Source organism: Nuphar pumila, chromosome 13 (genome assembly GCF_984573655.1).
Source record: "Nuphar pumila chromosome 13, dmNupPumi1.hap1.1, whole genome shotgun sequence".
Lineage (NCBI taxonomy): Eukaryota > Viridiplantae > Streptophyta > Magnoliopsida > Nymphaeales > Nymphaeaceae > Nuphar > Nuphar pumila.
Genome location: NC_143261.1, coordinates 2,921,246 through 2,943,781, shown reverse-complemented (window position 1 = coordinate 2,943,781; position 22,536 = coordinate 2,921,246). Strand labels below are relative to the sequence as shown.

General features: G+C 41.3%; 2 protein-coding genes across 2 annotated transcripts; both read left to right on the top strand.

Annotated features, from left to right (window-relative positions):
• The first annotated feature begins 2,975 nt into the window (after positions 1-2,975).
• Positions 2,976-3,635, top strand: LOC149817514 (uncharacterized). The gene is made up of 2 exons (XM_089985431.1): positions 2,976-3,437; positions 3,534-3,635. The coding sequence occupies exons 1-2, from the start codon at positions 2,976-2,978 to the stop codon at positions 3,633-3,635; spliced, it is 564 nt and encodes a 187-aa protein (XP_089841557.1).
• Positions 3,636-12,281: 8,646 nt separating this feature from the next.
• LOC149817513 (uncharacterized) lies at positions 12,282-12,797 on the top strand. Its single transcript, XM_089985430.1, has one exon. It carries the CDS (start codon positions 12,282-12,284, stop codon positions 12,795-12,797), a length of 516 nt encoding a protein of 171 aa, XP_089841556.1.
• The last annotated feature ends 9,739 nt before the right edge of the window (positions 12,798-22,536 follow it).

The window sequence follows — 22,536 nt, the reverse complement described above, 5'->3', positions numbered from 1 at the left end:
GCAGATTGTTTTTTTTAGTATGCATACACCAATACATAGGTCATGGATTTATGCTAAATTCAAGTAACTGTGTGAAGGCACACGTATCGATCCAGTATGTAGATGATCAGAAAGATATTTTCTGAACTATGTATCTAGACATATGAAAGACTAGGTATGATCCCTACACAACACTTTGAAATTATCGAAATATCAATACGTCATGTAGAAAAAAAATATGATTTCCACAACACATTCCTTTATGTAATGTAGTAGATAACTGATGACTTGAACGACACACTCCATTATTCATATTTTATTTGATGTTTTGACCCAATGTATAACTATGTATGCTAGTGCTTTATTGATTGTTCCATCAGCCAAGTTTTTATTTTTTTGGAATGGCCATGCTTGTGAACTTGTAGCTTCTATTTGTGAGTGTATTATAGCAGTATATGCATAGACTGCTGGGATCACATCTCAGCCTTTGCATATGCAACAATCATACTGTGACATAGGCAAACTCGCTGCGAACATGAATCCACTGTGGGAAATTTTGACAATCATACTGCAACACCTGTAAATCTACAATGAACAAGAAATTGTTATTGAAATCATGACAGTCATACTGTAGTATATATAAATCTGTTATGAATGCAAATCTGCCAATGCATTGGTGAATGCAGATTGGCCATGTATGTGTGAATCGGAAATTTGCACTCAGAGGTACAAAATTTTTAATTTTTTTTTAGCAAATGATAAATTGAAGTATTTTAATCAGCTAGGGTTTGTCTGAACCCCTACTCGGTTTGGATTTATAACTGCACCCTCTTTGTGGGGAGTTTGGCTCTTTGTCAGGTAGCTGGCGGCGGGTTGTACACGAAGGTGATGGCATGACTTGGTGGTGGCAGCCATGAGGCCATGACATGTCAAAGGCTCATTGCAGTCCAAGCCCAGTTGAAAATTACACTAAGTGCAGGGTAAAACAACAACAACAACAATAATAATAAAAGGACTTGCTACAAGTCCACAAGTCTAAGGTAAGAGCATTTATGAAAGAAAATATATCTCGTGAGCCATGCCACATGGACGGCATCGTTCGTGGGTTACGATATGTACACCCTAGAATATATATATATATATATATATATATATATATATATATAGATAGATAGATAGATAGATAGATATATTAGAAAAAAATAAAATAAAATAATGACATGATACAATTTCACGGGATTTCAGTGATTCTAAAGAAGAAGTATATCAAGCAAACCATGCCACGTGGATGGCATAGCTCGGGAGTACGAATGCGTACGCCCTAACTCAGAAAGACAAAGGTTTAAATATGGACTCTGGGTCGAGCCAAAATCTGAAATATATATATATATGGTTGGTGCTTATGAGACACTTCAAATGATAAGAGGCATACCATGTGTTCGAACCCAGTTATGGGTTCAGGTTTTTGGAAAATCCCCTCTTGTGCGATGACTTGCACTGGGAAATAGACTAAGAATAAAAGTGTATGCAAAATCATAAAAATGTGAGGCTTTTGGTACGCCTGAAAGATGGTGTATGATATCGAACCCCTTGTGGTGGGATGGATCGTACATGGTTATACAAAAAATGTGAAATGAAACATAAAACATAAAACCTTCAAGATTCTGGGTACACCTGAAAGACAGTGTATGTTACCGCATTCTTCGGGCTCTGGGTACACTTGAAAGATGGTGTATGTTACTAAACCCATGGTCTACCTTGGAGAGGGTAGGTGGTACAAGCTTCGTGGACATTCTTGTTTTCGTGAGAGCTAGGCGTCTCACCAGTTTCTCCAGTCCACGAAGTTAGGGGATCAGGACTACCAATGCGTCCTAGGCGGTAGATCCAAGTCTTCTGCAGAAGTGTCAAGGGTGCATCATAATTCTTGTTTTAGCCACTAGGAAGTTCTGTCTCGGTCACTGGCCATCTTTTTTGGATATTTGTATGGCTAGTCATACGGGTTATTAAATAATAGACCCCCGTATGGTCTCGGTCTACTACGAGGTCTATGCATGTGTGTACCCACAAGGTAAGAGTAAGATAATCATTAAATGATTTAAGTAGACTGGAAACTTATTTCTGAAAAATTGTGTACTGTTGATATGACTTTCGTAAAACTTGTGGAATCTACAGCTTTTCCTAGTGTATTTTTAGTTCAGTTAACTTTTGCACTGTATCATGAATTAAAAAGCATAATCATTTTCTTAGAATGAGATAAATTTCCATGATGGTTATATCTGCAGATGCTGCACATATTTGTACACAACACACTGAACACCACATATAAATATAATGCTTCTTACGCAGACAGGGAAGTCTGACCCTTCTGCTTTAAATTTTTTTTCAGGTAGCAACTAAATCGGAGCATCGTGGGCGTCGTGTATGGTCGTAGTCAAGAGATCTTAGTTTTTCAGTGTTTCATGTTTGAACTCTGATTAGTAGATTTATATTTCTGTTATGAGATGTAATTAATGACATTAATGCTTTAATTAATGGTATGCTTTTAGTACTTCTCTGTTTCATCCTGTAATGCACCCGGCTTATGTTTTCGCACTTTCGCTAAAAAAAAATTACTCCAAAATTTTTACTATAAAAAGTTGGGGTGTTACAACTTTGGTATCATAGCAGGACTGAATAATTTGAGATATTGGCTCTTCTAGCGACCGCGATGACTCTATAAGTATGTAAAAATGTTGTTTTTGTAATGTAGAGATAAAACCACATGAGTATGTATAATTATTTCACAAAATTATAGCTAAGATTATAATGAATTTTAATTGCTCAAATAGATGGCTTGAGCAAACCGCTGCAACGATATTATGAAAACGTTACATAACCTGGCTGAGGTAGTAGGCTAGCAAGCTACGACAATGCAGCAGATGGGTGACAATCTACACCAGGTGGCCCATTAGAAGAGTACAAGCGGTGGGACTATGTCCTACAAGAAATTCATGGACATGGATCCTCCTGCTTTCTCTGGAAAGACGGATCCAGAAGCCGCTGAGAGTTGGATCCGGGAGATTGAATGTATCTTTCGTGTACTAGAAGTGCTCCAGGAGCGTCGGGTAGACTTTGGGACATATCGTCTTAAGGATCATGCCGAAAAATGGTGGGAAACCACCAGGGCAGTCAAGTTCCAGGATGGTCCTGTATCTTGGACGGAGTTTGTAGAAGTCTTCAACACTACCTATTTTCTGAAGCACGAGAGGGCAAAGAAGATGCAAGAATTCTTGGATCTGCAACAAGGAGAGATGACCCTCTCCGATTATATCACTAAGTTCCACAGTTTGGAACGATATTGTCCGAATGTGTACACATCGGACGAGGATCGGGCAATGAAGTTTGCTCGACGCTTGAAGACGGGCCTGAGGAACCGTCTATACACTCGAGGGCCCAAGAACCTCAAGGAGGCTATTCAGGTAAAAGATCATTTCTCTTCGTGTCATAAGTTGCATAAAAGTTTATAAGGTACCGTTAACCCTTAGATTGTAATGGATTATTCCTGTTTGTCCCAGACACACAGGTGGCGACTCTCCTTGATGACGACTAGAAGGAGGGACAAAGGTCACAGAAGAACAAAATTGGGGTTCAAAAACATGAATTCAAGAAGAAGTTAGGTGGGAGGCGATTCCACCCTCATAACAAGAAGCCACGACACGAGAATGGCATCAAACCTAGACCAGCACATAATCAAAGGTGTCAGAAGTGTAATCGCTTTCACCCCGGGCAACAATGTCCCCGTGAGACAGTAGGGTGTCTCTACTGTGGAAAAATGGGACATTATATCAAGGAGTGTCGGAAGAAGCAAGACGATGATGCACGGCGTGGCACTGGAGGACAACAGCCTCAACAACACTGTGTGCCGCCACCACAGCTACAGACGGCCCTACAACGCGTAGCAGGATACGTGTATGCCACTACAGCTGACCAACTGGAGAAGGGGGACCTTGTGCAAGGTATCATGCTTGTTTCGGGCCAAGCTGCCCTTGTTTTATTTGATTGTGGAGCTTCGCATTCCTTTATATCTGTTAATTTTGCAAAATAACTAAGTAATCCCAAAGAATCACTGAACCATGAATTAGTGGTATACAACCCCATAGGGCTCAATGAAATCTGTGTGAACTATATGCCAGAAGTAGAGATCATATTAGGGAATCACAACCTACCTGCTAATTTAGTATTACTCGATATGACCGAGTATGATGTCATATTAGGCATGGACTGGCTATTTGAATACTACGCCAGAATCCTTTGTAGGGAAGGAAAGGTCATCTTGTCCCGACCTAGTATGCCAGAGGTTGTATTTCGTCTGGCAAGACAAGGTATTCGAAAGAGAACTGTTTCAACTCTCAAGGCCCAAAAGTACCTCCGCCGGGGAGACATGGCTTTTCTAGTTAGTATGATTGGAGGTGAAACAAAACTAACTCCACTTGAGGATTTGGAAATTGTCCGCGATTTTGCCGATGTATTTCCAGAGGAACTTCCAGAACTTCCTTCTCAGCGGGAAGTCGAGTTCGGGATAGAACTGATGCCAGGTACGAAGCCAATATCAAGAGAACCCTATCGGATGGCACCAGCAGAGTTGGAAGAATTAAAGAAGCAGTTGCAGGAGCTAATGGAGTGTGGTTTTGTATGACCGAGCACATCTCCATGGGGAGCACTGGTCCTGTTCGTGAAAAAGTAGGACGGGTTTATGAGACTATTCATAGGCTATAGAATGTTGAACCAAGAAACTGTGAAGAACAAATATCCTTTATCCCGTATTGAGGACCTATTCGATCAATTGAAAAGAGCAAAAGTCTTTTCTATGATTGATTTGAGGTCAGGTTATCACTAGTTGAGAAAAAAAGATGAAGATATCCCAAAGTCAGCATTTCGAACCAGATATGGGCATTTTGAGTTTGTGGTGATGCCATTTGAACTCACGAATGCTCCAGTGGCGTTCATGGACCTGATGAATTGGGTATTCAGGTCATACTTAGACTCTTTTGTCATCATCTTCATCGATGACATACTGATATATTCAGAAAATGCGAAGGAACACAAAGAACATTTGAAAATCAACTTAGAAACCCTCCGGACACATCAGTTATACGCCAAGTTCTTGAAATGTGAATTCTGGCTTAAAGAAGTCATGTTCCTTGGACATGTGATCTCGAAAGACGGAGTTTCAGTAGATCCTGCCAAAGTTGAAGCTGTGATGAATTGGTCACAACCAAAGAATATCAGCGAAATCTGAAGCTTCTTAAGATTAGCTGGCTACTATAGGCGATTTATCCAAGACTTCAACTGAATCGCAATGTCAATGACCAAGCTTCTATGAAAAGGGGTAAAGTTTGAATGGAATAAGAAAAGTGAAGAAAGCTTTCAAACTCTTAAAGCTAAACTTACCACAGGTCCAGTGTTAGCCTTACCATCTGGAAGCGGAGGATTCGTGGTGTACACAGACGCTTCTAGTACTAGACTGGGGTGTGTACTGATGCAACATGGCAAGGTCATTGCCTATGCATCACGAAAACTGAAGATTCATGAGAGGAATTACCCCACTCACGACCTGGAGTTGGCGGCCGTGGTTTTTGCTTTGAAGGTTTGGAGACATTATCTATATGGGGAGAAATTCGAAGTCTTCACTGATCACAAGAGCTTGAAGTATCAGTTTTCTCAGAAGGAACTTATTATGCGACAAAGAAGGTGGCTCGAGTTCATCACGGACTACGAATTTACAATCTCGTACCATCCTAAGAAAGCAAATGTTGTTGCTGATTCCCTTAGTCGCAAGGCTGTGAGAAATCTTTCTAGCTTAGTAAGTCTTGGATGGAAGATGATTTCTGAATTCACAGAATGGAGACCTTTCTTCGACGATCAAGGCATACTTAGGCTGTCTAGCCTGACAGTACGATCAGAACTGCGAGAGCGGATCATGATTAAGCAAAAAGAAGACTCGCAGTACGGGAAGATTGAGGCATTGGCATTGCAAGAACACACTATTTTCCAGCGTAAAGAGGATAGAAGTATATGGTTTAAGGATCGGCTATGGGTGTCGAGCGACCCAGAGACCAGAGAAGAGTTATTGGAAGAGGCACATAAGAGCAAGTATACTATTCACCCGGGCAGTACCAAGATGTTTAAAGATCTACAACTCAGGTACTGGTGGAATGGAATGAAACGTGATGTTGCGAGATACGTTGCAAAGTGCTTGACGTGTCAACAAATCAAAATTGAGCACTAAAGGCCGGGAAGAACAATGCAGTTGATGGAAAATCCTCAATGGAAATGGGAACATATCACGATGGATTTCATGATGGGGTTACCGCGAACCCGAAAGAACCATGACTCCATTTGGGTAGTGGTTGACCGACTCACTAAGTCAACACATTTTCTACCGATGAGGAAGAATCAGTCACTTGAGAGCTTGACCGACCTGTATATCCAGGAGATAGTACGATTACATGGGGTGTCAATCTCTATCATATCCGACAGAGACCCTCGGTTTACCTCACGACTGTGGGGGCAGTTACAAAAGGCATTGGGAACTAAGTTGAAGTTCAGCACTGCCTTTCATCCACAAACCGATGAACAGTCAGAAAGGACCATACAGACACTGGAAGACATGTTACGTGTCTGTATGCTGGATTGCAAAGGAGAATGGGATGCTCATGTGGTACTAGCAGAGTTCGCTTATAACAATAGCTACCATGCGAGTATCGGTATGGTGCCTTTTGAAGCATTATATGGGCGACCTTGCAGATCTCTGGTACATTGAGACGAAGTTCGTGAAAGAGCAATTGAGTCACCAATGGTACTTTAACATTGCACGGAATAGATACAGAAGATACGAGATCGACTTAGAGCAGCACAGAGTCGACAGAAAAGCTATGCGGATCAGCGATGCAGAGAGCTTAGTTTCGAAGTGGGTGATGCAGTGTTTGTCAAGGTATCGCCGACCAAGAGCATTTTCAGATTCGGAAAGAAGGGGAAGTTGAGTCCTAGATATGTCGGACCTTTCTTGATATTGGAGCGGATCGGCGAAACTGCTTATCGAGTTGAGCTACCATCTCAACTTGCCAAGATTTATGATGTATTTTACGTATCGATGTTGAGAAAATACATTCAAGATCTGTCACACGTGATTCAGTTTGACGACATTAGTGTGCAAGAAGATCTGACCGTAGAGGAGAAACCGATCGACATCATAGATCGTAGTGAGCCGGTGATGCGAAACAAGATCATTCCATTAGTCAAAGTGAGATGGAGACATCATGGCCTAGAAAAATGCACGGGGAAACCAGAAGCAGCAATGATGGACAAGTACCCTCAATTGTTTGATTGATATGTATTACAAATTTTCGCGGACGAAATTTCTTTTTAGAGGGGAAGCATGTAAAACTCGTGAAATTTTTGAAATTCTAAATAAATAAAAGTGGAGCATTTCTGTGAAATAGTAAGATTTTATGCTATGCAATACAATCTTGATGACTTGAGGCTTCTAGAACGAAACTGGTAACAAACCCTCGAATGTGGTATTTGGATGCGGATCTTGGCAAGATCTGATAATCCGACCCAACTCAAAGGGCACAATAGGAAACACGATGGTCTCGGGTTAATAGCGTGAGATCCGAAATACATTTAAGGTAGGAGAGTGCAAGTTAGAAACAAACAGGAGAAAAAAATCGACGTGAAAACAGAAGAAATCCACAACAAAAAAAACATCCCAATATGACATAAAAAGAATTTTCTTGCAAAAGTAAACACCAAGTGATGGTATGATGTAGTGGTAGGACACATGGTTGTGTGGAGCTACATCCCGAGTTCAAAACCCTAGGGCGCCCACGTAGAAGTGAAAAGCATTATATTTTTCATGAAATCTGGAACAAAATGGATAGGGTTAAATACAATTTCATCCACACACTAGGCAACGAAAAACAACATAGCAAAAGTGGTGAGGTTTGTTGCCCCTTTGGTGGAAGACCCTGGTTCAAAACCCCCTGTGCATGGTTTTTTCTTTTTGCACAAGAAAAGTGAGATTTTTACTTTGGTGGAAAAAAAAATAAGGAAAGGGAAAATCGTGGGTGAGTTAAACCCCTACTTTCTAGACCCTCTTCCACAATAAATGTGTGGGAGTTGGCCTTTTTGCTTCCTCTTTTCCAAGAAACATGGGAAATCCCCCCAAATGAGGTGGGGGTACCACTAAAGCAACCAATAAAGGTACAGAGAGAAACTTTTGCTGAAGGTAAGGGGGGCAATTTAGGAAATGCTTACACCCACCAAAAAACGTGGGATGGGGGTTTGAGAGTTGAGAATTTGAAACTCCCCTAAGAAGGGGGGGAATTAAATGAGAAAGTTATGATGGGGAGCCACACGAGACTACCCATCTCTCTCTCTCTCTCTCTCTCTCTCTCTCTCTCTCTCTCTCTCTCTCTCTCTCTCTCTCTCTCTCTCTCAACGTTTCCTATTCCTCCTTCTCTTCCATTGTGAGGGTCGACCTCCATTGCTGGTCGTGTGGATCTCTATTGTTGTACGACTGGACTCCATTGGCAACATTGTGGGCTCCAACGTGAAGAAGATACCACCATCGTTGCCGATCGGAGCTTCCAACGAGGTAAGGAGTGCCTTACCTTATATGCTTGTGTTTGATTTCCTGCAACACAAATATGTTGCAGTGTTGTCGATGTGGGTGTAGGCAGCACCCACGACATGGGAGGTGGTCGATGTCAAGAGGCCTGATTTGGCGTGGGTTTTCCGACCCCATTAGAAAGGAGTACCAGCAATCACCACATCGACGTGGTTCTTCTGTTTCAACATTACATACAGGCTAGAAGAATGATTGAATCTAGAATGTTGATTGGATGAATAGAATAGGTCCAGATTTATTTCATAGTTAAGCTCTTACATGCTAAGTATCATATACACGCTATTGAGCACATGATTCTTAATGGCATAATGACTACACACCCATAGTAACCAAATTTGATCTCACATATATATATCAACCCTGTTAATCACCTGTAGCTAAAAAAAAGACATTGCTAGTTGAGTTGAGCTTGCTGAGCATGATTAAGTAGTTATAAAAGAAAAAAAAAAGGGTTAGCTTTCTAATGCATTCGGTTAACCTACCCATGGCTGAATTATATGTTAGTACATACGTGGATGTCAAAAGGATACACAGACTGCTCGTGAGGGGTACTGTATTGTATGCATGTGCTCCTGCCCTGCGAAGCAAGTATTTAACATTACAGAGAAAAAGAATGTTGGTCATCGATCTATCTGACATTTCTATTGGTTTTCGAGAAGTAGGTTGCAGATTGTTTTTTTTAGTATGCATACACCAATACATAGGTCATGGATTTATGCTAAATTCAAGTAACTGTGTGAAGGCACACGTATCGATCCAGTATGTAGATGATCAGAAAGATATTTTCTGAACTATGTATCTAGACATATGAAAGACTAGGTATGATCCCTACACAACACTTTGAAATTATCGAAATTTCAATACGTCTTGTAGAAAAAAAAATATGATTTCCACAACATATTCCTTTATGTAAAGTAGTAGATAACTGATGACTTGAACGACACACTCCATTATTCATATTTTATTTGACGTTTTGACCCAATGTATAACTATGTATGCTAGTGCTTTATTGATTGTTCCATCAGCCAAGTTTTTATTTTTTTGGAATGGCCATGCTTGTGAACTTGTAGCTTCTATTCGTGAGTGTATTATAGCAGTATATGCATAGATTGCTGGGATCACATCTCAGCCTTTGTATATGCAACAGTCATACTGTGACATAGGCAAACTCGCTGCGAACATGAATCCACTGTGGGAAATTTTGACAATCATACTGCAACACTTGTAAATCTACAATGAACAAGAAATTGTTATTGAAATCATGACAGTCATACTGTAGTATATATAAATCTGTTATGAATGCAAATCTGCCAATGCATTGGTGAATGCAGATTGGCCATGTATGTGTGAATCGGAAATTTGCACACAGTGGTACAAAATTTTTAATTTTTTTTAGCAAATGATAAATTAAAGTATTTTAATCAGCTAGGTTTTGTCTGAACCCCTACTCGGTTTGGATTTATAACTGCACCCTCTTTGTGGGGAGTTTGGCTCTTTGTCAGGTAGCTGGCGGTGGGTTGTACACGAAGGTGATGGCATGACTTGGTGGTGGCAGCCATGAAGCCATGACATGTCAAAGGCTCATTGCAGTCCAAGCCCAGTTGAAAATTACACTAAGTGCAGGGTAAAACAACAACAACAACAATAATAATAAAAGGACTTGCTACAAGTCCACAAGTCTAAGGTAAGAGCATTTATGAAAGAAAATATATCTCGTGAGTCATGCCACATGGACGGCATCGTGCGTGGGTTACGATATGTACACTCTAGAATATATATATATATATATATATATATATATATATATATATATATATATATATATATATATATTAGAAAAAAATAAAATAAAATAATGACATGATACAATTTCATGGGATTTCAGTGATTCTAAAGAAGAAGTATATCAAGCAAACCATGCCACGTGGATGGCATAGCTCGGGAGTACGAATGCGTATGCCCTAACTAAGAAAGACAAAGGTTCAAATATGGACTCTAGGTCGAGCCAAAATCTGAAATATATATATATATGGTTGGTGCTTATGAGACACTTCAAATGATAAGAGGCATACCATGTGTTCGAACCCAGTTATGGGTTCAGGTTTTTGGAAAATCCCCTCTTGTGCGATGACTTGCACTGGGAAATAGACTAAGAATAAAAGTGTATGCAAAATCATAAAAATGCAAGGCTTTTGGTACGCCTGAAAGATGGTGTATGATATTGAACCCCTTGTGGTGGGATGGATCATACATGGTTATACAAAAAATGTGAAATGAAACATAAAACATAAAACCTTCAAGATTCTGGGTACACCTGAAAGACGGTGTATGTTACCGCATTCTTCGAGCTCTGGGTACACCTGAAAGATGGTGTATGTTACTGAACCCATGGTCTACCTTGGAGAGGGTAGGTGGTACAAGCTTCGTGGACATTCTTGTTTTCGTGAGAGCTAGGCGTCTCACCAGTTTCTCCAGTCCACGAAGTTAGGGGATCAGGACTACCAATGCATCCTAGGCGGTAGATCCAAGTCTTCTGCAGAAGTGTCAAGGGTGCATCATAATTCTTGTTTTAGCCACTGAGGAGTTCTCTCTCGGTCACTGGCCATCTTTTTTGGATATCCGTATGGCTAGTCATACGGGTTATTAAATAATAGACCCCCGTATGGTCTCGGTCTGCTACGAGGTCTATGCATGTGTGTACCCACAAGGTAAGAGTAAGATAATCATTAAATGATTTAAGTAGACTGAAAACTTATTTCTGAAAAATTGTGTACTGTTGATATGACTTTCGTAAAACTTGTGGAATCTACAGCTTTTCCTAGTGTATTTTTAGTTCAGTTAACTTTTGCACTGTATCATGAATTAAAAAGCATAATCATTTTCTTAGAATGAGATAAATTTCCATGCTGGTTATATCTGCAGATGCTGCACATATTTGTACACAACACACTGAACACCACATATAAATATAATGCTTCTTACGCAGACAGGGAAGTCTGACCCTTCTGCTTTAAATTTTTTTTCAGGTAGCAACTAAATCGGAGCATCGTGGGCGTCGTGTATGGTCGTAGTCAAGAGATCTTAGTTTTTCAGTGTTTCATGTTTGAACTCTGATTAGTAGATTTACATTTCTGTTATGAGATGTAATTAATGACATTAATGCTTTAATTAATGGTATGCTTTTAGTACTTCTCTGTTTCATCCTGTAATACACCGGACTTATGTTTTCGCACTTCCGCTAAAAAAAAATTTACTCCAAAATTTTTACTATAAAAAGTTGGGGTGTTACAACTTTGGTATCATAGCAGGACTGAATAATTTGAGATATTGGCTCTTCTAGCGACCACGATGACTCTATAAGTATGTAAAAATGTTGCTTTTGTAATGTAGAGATAAAACCACATGAGTATGTATAATTATTTCACAAAATTATAGCTAAGATTATAATGAATTTTAATTGCTCAAATAAATGGCTTGGGAAAACCGCTGCAACGATATTATGAAAACGTTATATAACCTTGCCGAGGTAGTAGGTTAGCAAGCTACGACAATGCAGCAGATGGGTGACAATCTGCACCAGGTGGCCCATGAGAAGAGTACAAGTGGTGGGACTATGTCCTACAAGAAATTCATGGACATAGATCCTCCTGCTTTCTCTGGAAAGACGGATCTAGAAGCCGCTGAGAGTTGGATCCGGGAGATTGAATGTATCTTTCGTGTACTAGAAGTGCTCCAGGAGCGTCGGGTAGACTTTGGGACATATCGTCTTAAGGACCATGCCGAAAAATGGTGGGAAACCACCAGGGCAGTCAAGTTCCAGGATGGTCCTGTATTTTGGACGGAGTTTGTAGAAGTCTTCAACACTACCTATTTTTTGAAGCACGAGAGGGCAAAGAAGATGCAAGAATTCTTGGATCTGCAACAGGGCGAGATGCCCCTCTCCGATTATATCACTAAGTTCCACAGTTTAGAACGATATTGTCCGAATGTGTACACATCGGACGAGGATCGGGCAATGAAGTTTGCTCGAGGCTTGAAGACGGGCCTGAGGAACCGTCTATACACTCGAGGGCCCAAGAACCTCGAGGAGGCTATTCATGTAAAAGATCATTTCTCTTCGCGTCATAAGTTGCATAAAAGTTTATAAGGTACCGTTAACCCTTAGATTGTAATGGATTATTCCTGTTTGTCCCGGACACACAGGTGGCGAGTCTCCTTGATGACGACTGGAAGGAGGGACAAAGGTCACAGAAGGACAAAATCAGAGTTTAAAAACATGAATTCAAGAAGAAGTTTGGTGGGAGGCGATTCCACCCTCATAACAAGATGTCACGACACGAGAATGGCACCAAACTCAGGCCAGGACAGAATCAAAGGTGTTAGAAGTGCAATCGCTTTCACCCCAGGCAACAATGTCCTCGTGAGACAGGAGGGTGTCTCTACTGTGGAAAAATAAGACATTATATCAAGGAGTATCAGAAGAAGCAAGACGATGATGCACGACGTGGCAATGGAGGACAACAGCCTCAACAGCACTGTGCGCCGCCACCACAGCCACAGACGGCCCTACAATGCGTAGCAGGATACATGTATGCCACTACAGTTGACCAACTGGGGAAGGGGGACCTTGTGCAAGGAATCATGCGTGTTTCGGGCCAAGCTACCCTTGTTTTATTTTATTGTGGAGCTTCGCATCCCTTTATATCTGTTAATTTTGCAAAATAACTTTGTAATCCCAAAGAATCACTGAACCATGAATTAGTGGTATACAACCTCATAGGGCTCAATGAAATCTGTGTGAACTATATGCCAGAAGTAGAGATCATATTAGGGAATCTCAACCTACCTGCTAATTTAGTATTACTCGATATGACCGAGTATGATGTCATATTAGGCATGGACTGGCTATTTGAATACTACGCGAGAATCCTTTGTAGGGAAGGGAAGGTCATCTTGTCCCGACCTAGTATGCCAGAGGTTGTTTTTCGTCTGGCAAGACCAGGTATTCAAAAGAGAATTGTTTCAACTCTCACGGCCCAAAAATACCTCCGCCGTGGAGACATGGTTTTTCTAGTTAGTATGATTGGAGGTGAAACAAAACTAACTCCACTTGAAGATTTGGAAATTGTCCGCGATTTTGCCGATGTATTTCCAGAGGAACTTCCAGGACTTCCTTCTCAGCGGTAAGTCGAGTTCGGGATAGAACTGATGCCAGGTACGAAGCCAATATCAAGAGCACCCTATCGGATGGCACCAGCAGAGTTGGAAGAATTAAAGAAGCAGTTGCAGGAGCTAATCGAGCGTGGTTTTGTACGACCGAGCACATCTCTATGGGGAGCACCGGTCCTGTTCGTGAAAAAGTAGGACGGGTCTATGAGACTATGCATAGGCTATAGAATGTTGAACCAAGAAACTGTGAAGAACAAATATCCTCTACCCCGTATTGAGGACCTATTCGATCAACTGAAAAGAGCAAAAGTCTTTTCTAAGATTGATTTGAGGTCAGGTTATCACCAGTTGAGAAAAAAAGATTAAGATATCCCAAAGTCAGCATTTCGAACCAGATATGGGCATTTTGAGTTTGTGGTGATGCCATTTGGACTCACGAATGCTCCGGTGGCATTCATGGACCTGATGAATTGGGTATTCAGGCCATACTTAGACTCCTTTGTCATCATCTTCATCGATGACATACTGATATAAGGAACACAAAGAATATTTGAAAATCATCTTAGAAACCCTCCGAACACATCAATTATACGCCAAGTTCTCGAAATGCGAATTCTGGCTTTAAGAAGTCATGTTCCTTGGACATGTGATCTCGAAAGACGGAGTTTCAGTAGATCCTGCCAAAGTTGAAGCTGTGATGAATTGGTCACAACTAAAGAATATCAGCGAAATCTGAAGCTTCTTAAGATTAGCTGGCTACTATAGGCGATTTATCCAAGACTTCTCATGAATCGCTATGTCAATGACCAAGCTTCTACGAAAAGGGGTAAAGTTTGAATGGAATGAGAAAAGTGAAGAAAGCTTTCAAACTCTTAAAGCTAAACTTACCACAGCTCCAGTGCCAGCCTTACCATCTGGAAACAGAGAATTCATGGTGTACACAGACGCTTCTGGTACTGGACTGGGTTGTGTATTGATGCAACATGGCAAGGTCACTGCCTATGCATCACGACAACTGAAGATTCATGAGAGGAATTACCCCACTCACGACCTGGAGTTGGCGGCCGTGGTTTTTGCTTTGAAGGTTTGGAGACATTATCTATATGGGGAGAAATTCGAAGTCTTCACGGATCACAAGAGCTTGAAGTATCAGTTTTCTCAGAAGAAACTTATTATGCGACAAAGAAGGTGGCTCGAGTTCATCACGGACTACGAATTTACAATCTCGTACCATCCCAAGAAAGCAAATGTTGTTGCTGATGCCCTTAGTCGCAAGGCTGTGAGAAATCTTTCTAGCTTAGTAAGTCTTGGATGGAAGATGATTTCTGAATTCACAGAATGGAGACCTTTCTTCGACGATCAAGGCATACTTAGGCTGTCTAGCCTGACGGTACGATCAGAACTGCGAGAGCGGATCATGATTAAGCAAAAAGAAGACTCGCAGTACGGGAAGATTGAGGCATTGGCATTGCAAGAACACACTATTTTCCAGCGTAAAGATGATGGAAGTATATGGTTTAAGGATCGGCTATGGGTGTCGAGCGACCCAGAGAAGAGTTATTGGAAGAGGCACATAAGAGCAAGTATACTATTCACCCGGGCAGTACCAAGATGTTTAAAGATCTACAACTCAGGTACTGGTGGAATGGAATGAAACGTGATGTTGGGAGATACGTTGCAAAGTGCTTGACGTGTCAACAAATCAAAATTGAGCACTAAAGGCCGGGAAGAACAATGTAGTTGATGGAAAATCCTCAATGGAAATGGGAACATATCACGATGGATTTCGTGATGGGGTTACCGCGAACCCGAAAGAACCATGACTCCATTTGGATAGTGGTTGACCGACTCACTAAGTCAACACATTTCCTACCGATGAGGAAGAATCAGTCACTTGAGAGCTTGACCAGCCTGTATATCCAGGAGATAGTACAATTACATGGGGTGTCAATCTCTATCATATCCGACAGAGACCCTCGGTTTACCTCATGACTGTGGGGGCAGTTACAAAAGGCATTGGGAACTAAGTTGAAGTTCAGCACTGCCTTTCATCCACAAACCGACGGACAGTCAGAAAGGACCATACAGACACTGGAAGACATGTTACGTGTCTGTATGCTGGATTGCAAAGGAGAATGGGATGCTCACGTGGTACTAGCAGAGTTCGCTTATAACAATAGCTACCACGCGAGTATCGGTATGGTGCATTTTGAAGCATTATATGGGCGACCTTGCAGATCTCTGGTACATTGGGACAAAGTTCGCGAAAGAGCAATTGAGTCACCAATGGTACTTTAACATTACACGGAATAGATACAGAAGATACGAGATCGACTTAGAGCAGCACAGAGTCGACAAAAAAGCTATGCGGATCAGCGATACAGAGAGCTTAGTTTTGAAGTGGGTGATGCAGTGTTTGTCAAGGTATCGCCGACCAAGAGCATTTTCAGATTCGGAAAAAAGGGGAAGTTGAGTCCTAGATATGTCGGACCTTTCCTGATATTGGAGCGGATCGGCGAAACTGCTTATCGAGTTGAGCTACCATCTCAACTTGCCAAGATTTATGATGTATTTTACGTATCGATGTTGAGAAAATACATTCAAGATCTGTCACACGTGATTCAGTTTGACGACATTAGTGTGCAAGAAGATCTGACCGTAGAGGAGAAACCGATCAAAATCATAGATCGTAGTGAGCCGGTGATGCGAAACAAGATTATTCCATTAGTCAAAGTGAGATGGAGACATCATGGCCTAGAAGAATGCACGGGGAAACCAAAAGCAGCAATGAAGGACAAGTACCCTCAATTGTTTGATTGATATGTATTACAAATTTTCGTGGACGGAATTTTTTTTTAGAGGGGAAGAATGTAAAACCCGTGAAATTTATGAAATTATAAATAAATAAAAGTGGAGCATTTCTGTGAAATAGTAAGATTTTATGCTATGCAATACAATCTTGATGACTTGAGGCTTCTAGAACGAAACTGGTAATAAACCCTCGAATGTGGTATTTGGATCCGGATCTTGGCAAGATCCGATAATCCGACTCGACTCACGGGGCCTAATAGGAAACACGATTGTCTCGGGTTAATAGCGTGAGATCCGAAATAGATTTAAGGTAGGAGAGTGCAAGTTAGAAACAAACAGGAGAAAAAAATCCACGTGAAAACAGAAGAAATCCACAACAAAGAAAAACGTCCCAATATGACATAAAAAGAATTTTCTTGCAAAAGTAAACAATAAGTGATGGTATGGGGTAGTGGTAGGACACATGGTTGTGTGGAGCTACAACCCGAGTTCAAAACCCTACGGCGCCCACGTAGAAGTGAAAAGCATTATTTTTTTCATGAAATCTGGAACAAAATGGATAGGGTTAAATACAATTTCATCCACATACTAGGCAACGAAAAACAACATAGCATAAGTGGTGGGGTTCGTTGCCCCTTTGGTGGATGACCCTGGTTCAAAACCCCCTGTGTATGGTTTTTTCTTTTTGCACAAGAAAAGTGAGATTTTTACTTTGGTGGAAAAAAAATAAGGAAAGGGAAAATCGTGGGTGAGTTAAACCCCTACTTTCTAGACCCTCTCCCACAATAAATGTGTGGGAGTTGGCCTTTTTGCTTCCTCTTTTCCAAGAAACATGGGAAATCCCCCCAAATGAGGTGGGGGTACCACTAAAGCAACCAATAAAGGTAGTTAGAGAAACTTTTGCTGAAGGTAAAGGGGGCAATTTAGGAAATGCTTACACCCACCAAAAAATGTGGGATGGGGGTTTGAGAGTTGAGAATTTGAAACTCCCCTAAGAAGGGGGGGAATTAAATGAGAAAGTTATGATGGGGAACCACACGAGACTACCCATCTCTCTCTCTCTCTCTCTCTCTCTCTCTCTCTCTCTCTCTCTCTCTCTCTCTCTCTCTCTCTCTCTCTCTCTCTCAACGTTTCCTATTCCTCCTCTTCCATTGTGAGGGTCGACCTCCATTGCTGGTCGTGTGGATCTCTATTGTTGTACGACTGGACTCCATTGGCAACATTGTGGGCTCCAACGTGAAGAAGAAACCACCATCGTTGTCAGTCGGAGCTTCTAACGAGGTAAGGAGTGTTTTACTTTATATGCTTGTGTTTGATGCCCTGCAACACAAATATGTTGCAGTGCTGTCAATGTGGGCGTGGGCAGCACCCACGACATGGGAGGTGGTCGACGTCAAGAAGCTTGATTGGGTGTGGGCTGTCCGACCCCATTAGAAAGGAGCACCATCAATCACCACATTGTCGTGATTCTTCTGTTTTAACATTACATACAGGCTAGAAGAATGATTGAATCTAGAATGTTGATTGGATGAATAGAATAGTTCCAGATTTATTTCATAGTTAAGCTCTTACATGCTAAGTATCATATACACGCTATTGAGCACATGATTCTTAATGGCATAATGACTACACACCCATAGTAACCAAATTTGATCTCACGTATATATATCAACCCTGTTAATCACATGTAGCTAAAAAAAAGACATTGCTAGTTGAGTTGAGCTTGCTGAGCATGATTGAGTAGTTATAAAAGAAAAAAAAAAGGGTTAGTTTTCTAATGCATTCGGTTAACCTACCCATGGCTGAATTATATGTTAGTACATACGTGGATGTCAAAAGGATACACAAACTGCTCGTGAGGGGTACTATATTGTATGCATGTGCTTCTGCTCTGCGAAGCAAGTATTTAACATTACAAAGAAAAAGAATGTTGGTCACCGATCTATCTGACATTTCTATTGGTTTTCGAGAAGTAGGTTGCAGATTGTTTTTTTTAGTATGCATACACCAATACATAGGTCATGGATTTATGCTAAATTCAAGTAACTGTGTAAAGGCACACGTATCGATTCAGAATGTAGATGATCAGAAAGATATTTTCTGAACTATGTATCTAGACATATGAAAGACTAGGTATGATCCCTACACAACACTTTGAAATTATCTAAATATCAATACGTCATGTAGAAAAAAAATATGATTTCCACAACACATTCCTTTATGTAAAGTAGTAGATAACTGATGACTTGAATGACACACTCCATTATTCATATTTTATTTGACGTTTTGACCCAATGTATAACAATGTATGCTAGTGCTTTATTGATTGTTCCATCAGCCAAGTTTTTGTTTTTTTGGAATGGCCATGCTTGTGAACTTGTAGCTTCTATTCGTGAGTGTATTATAGCAGTATATGCATAGATTGCTGGGATCACATCTCAGCCTTTGCATATGCAACAGTCATACTGTGACATAGGCAAACTCGCTGCGAACATGAATCCACTGTGGGAAATTTTGACAATCATACTGCAACACATGTAAATCTACAATGAACAAGAAATTGTTATTGAAATCATGACAGTCATACTGTAGTATATATAAATTTGTTATGAACGCAAATCTGCCAATGCATTGGTGAATGCAGATTGGCCATGTATGTGTGAATCGGAAATTTGCACACAGGGGTACAAAAAAAATTTTTTTTGAGCAAATGATAAATTGAAGTATTTTAATCAGCTAGGGTTTGTCTGAACCCCTACTCGGTTTGGATTTATAACTGCACCCTCTTTGTGGGGAGTCTGGCTCTTTGTCAGGTAGTTGGCGGCGGGTTGTACACGAAGGTGATGGCATGACTTGGTGATGGCAGCCATGAGGCCATGACATGTCAAAGGCTCGTTGCAGTCCGAGCCCAGTTGAAAAATACACTAAGTGCAGGGTAAAACAACAACAATAATAATAATAAAAGGACTTGCTACGAGTCCACAAGTCTAAGGTAAGAGCATTTATGAAAGAAAATATATCTCGTGAGCCATGCCACATGGACGACATCGTTAGTCGATTACGATATGTACACCCTAGAATATATAAATAAATATATATATATATATATATATTAGAAAAAAATAAAATAAAATAATGACATGATACAATTTCACGAGATTTCAGTGATTCTAAAGAAGAAGTATATGAAGCAAACCATGCCACGTGGATGGCATAGCTCGGGAGTACGAATGCGTACGCCCTAACTCAGAAAGACAAAGGTTCAAATATGGACTTTGGGTCGAGCCGAAATTTGAAATATATATATATATATATATATATATATATATATATATATATATATATATATATATATATATATATATATATATATATATATGGTTAATGCTTATGAGGCACTTCAAATGATAAGAGACATACCATGTGTTCGAACCCAGTTGTGGGTTCAGGTTTTTGGAAAATCCCCTCTCGTGCGATGACTTGCACCGAAAAATAGACTAAGAATAAAAGTGCATGCAAAATCATAAAAATGTGAGGCTTTTGGTACGCCTGAAAGATGGTGTATGATACTGAACCCCTTGTGGTGCGATGGATTGTACATGGTTATACAGAAAATGTGAAATGAAACATAAAACATAAAACCTTCAAGATTCTGGGTACACCTGAAAGACGGTGTATGTTACCGCATTCTTCGGACTCTGGGTATACCTGAAAGATGGTGTATGTTACTGGACCCATGGTCTACCTTGGAGAGGGTAGGTGGTACAAGCTTCGTTTACATTCTTGTTTTCGTGAGAGCTAGGCGTCTCACCAATTTCTCCGGTCCACGAAGTTAGGGGATCAGGACTACCAATGCGTCGTTGGCAGTAGATCCAAGTCTTCTACAGACGTGTCAAGGGTGCATCATAATTCTCGTTCTAGCCACTAGGGAGTTCTGTCTCGGTCACTGACCGTCCCCTTTGGATATCCGTATGGCTAGTCATACGGGTTATTAAATAATAGACCCCCGTATGGTCTCGGTCCGCTACGAGGTCTATGCCTGTGCGTACCCACAGGGTAAGAGTAAGATAATCATTAAATGATTTAAGTAGACTGGAAACTTATTTCTGAAGAATTTTATACTGTTGATATGACTTTCGTAAAACTTGTGGAATCTACAGCTTCTGCTAGTGTATTTTTAGTTCAGTTAACTTTTGCACTATATCATGAATTAGAAAGCATAATCATTTTCTTAGAATGAGATAAATTTTCATGCTGGTTATATCTGCAGATGCTGCATATATTTGTACACAGGACACTGAGCACCACATATAAATATAATGCTTCTTACGTAGACAGGGGAGTCTGACCCTTCTGCTTTAATTTTTTTTTCAGGTAGCAACTAAATCGGAGCATCGTGGGCGTCGCGTATGGTCGTAGTCAAGAGATCTCAGTTTTTCAGTGTTTCCTGTTTGAACTCTGATTAGTAGATTTACATTTCTGTTATGAGATGTAATTAATGACATTAATGCTTTAATTAATGGTATGCTTTTTGTACTTCTCTGTTTCATCCTATAATGCACCCGACTTGTGTTTTCACACTTCCGCTATTTATAAAAAAAAAATTTACTCCAAAATTTTTACTATAAAAAGTTGGGACGTTACAATCCGAGTCTGACGTATCGGACTCGGACAAGACTTGAGCCCGACCCAGACCCAATTAGGGTTCTTCGAGAAGGTTCGGGCTTGCATCTTAAAGACAAAAGCCAAGCCGAAGAGGGACAAAGCCCCTCGTCGCTCTGTCTTTCCTGTGACATCCTTCCCCCCACTCCCCCTTTGAGTGTTTTTGGCAACCCACCGCCTCCTTTGCCATACCCTCGAAACCCACTGTTACCCTCCTTGCACCGTCTCTCGCTCTCTGCGGTGCACCCCAGCCATCACCACCAATGATCGTCGTCACTAGTGGCCACCTTAGTCTAGCAACCCCTTTGCTAGACCCCTCCTTTGATCGACACCTCCGTCATCGCCAACCTCCAACCCCGATCGTCGACCATCATGTCAGAAACCTCGTCGACCCTCAGGTAACGATTTACCCTTTCTCCTCTTGTCTTTTCTGTTTTGCTAAGATAGCTTCGATGCTGGCCTTCAGGCAAAGGCTTTCACCTCTCATCTGTCTTCTTTCTCTTCGTCCTCTTCTGTTTTTTCGGCCTTCAGACAGGGGCTTCACCCCTGCCTTTCCTCTCTCTTCCTGTCAGTAGGTAGGGGTGATGCCCCTGCTTGTCCTCTTTTTTGGTTTTTGTTAGGCAGGGGCTTCTTCCCTACCTCTCCATATTTAATTTTCCGTCAGGCAGAGGCGAAGCCCTCTGCCATTTTTGGTCTTTGGCAGGCAGGGGCTTCCTCCCTGCCTCTTCGCTTTGCATCGGGCAGGGGCAAAGCCCCCTTCCATCTGCCTTTGTCTTCTCGTGTTTAGCAGGGGCTGGCCCCTCTGCCTCTACAACTCAGGCAGGTAGGGAGCGAGTCTCCCTTCCTCTGCCCATATGGTAGGGGCTAGGCCCCCTGCCTCTATTGTCTATCAGGCCGGGAGCAGAGCTCCCTACTTCTTCCACCTTCATGACAGGCAGGGGTTGTGCCCCTTTCTCTGTTGCTTTGTAAGCAAAGAGTAGGGGCCCTCTTCCCCTTATTTTGCCACCCTCTGTTGGGTGGGGCCCATGCCCCCACCTCTACAGCCTACAGGCAGAGAGCGGAGTCCCTACCCCTGTCTCTGCATTTCGGCAGGCAAAAGCGGGTTCCCCTACTTCTGCCATTCTTTGCTAAGCCCGGATTCTTGCCTCTGCTCCTGCAGTTTGCAGACCGCAGGCAGAAAGTAGAATCCCAGAACCCCCTTTTGTCTGCCTTCGCAACAGTCGATTTAGGGCCTGATCCGAACC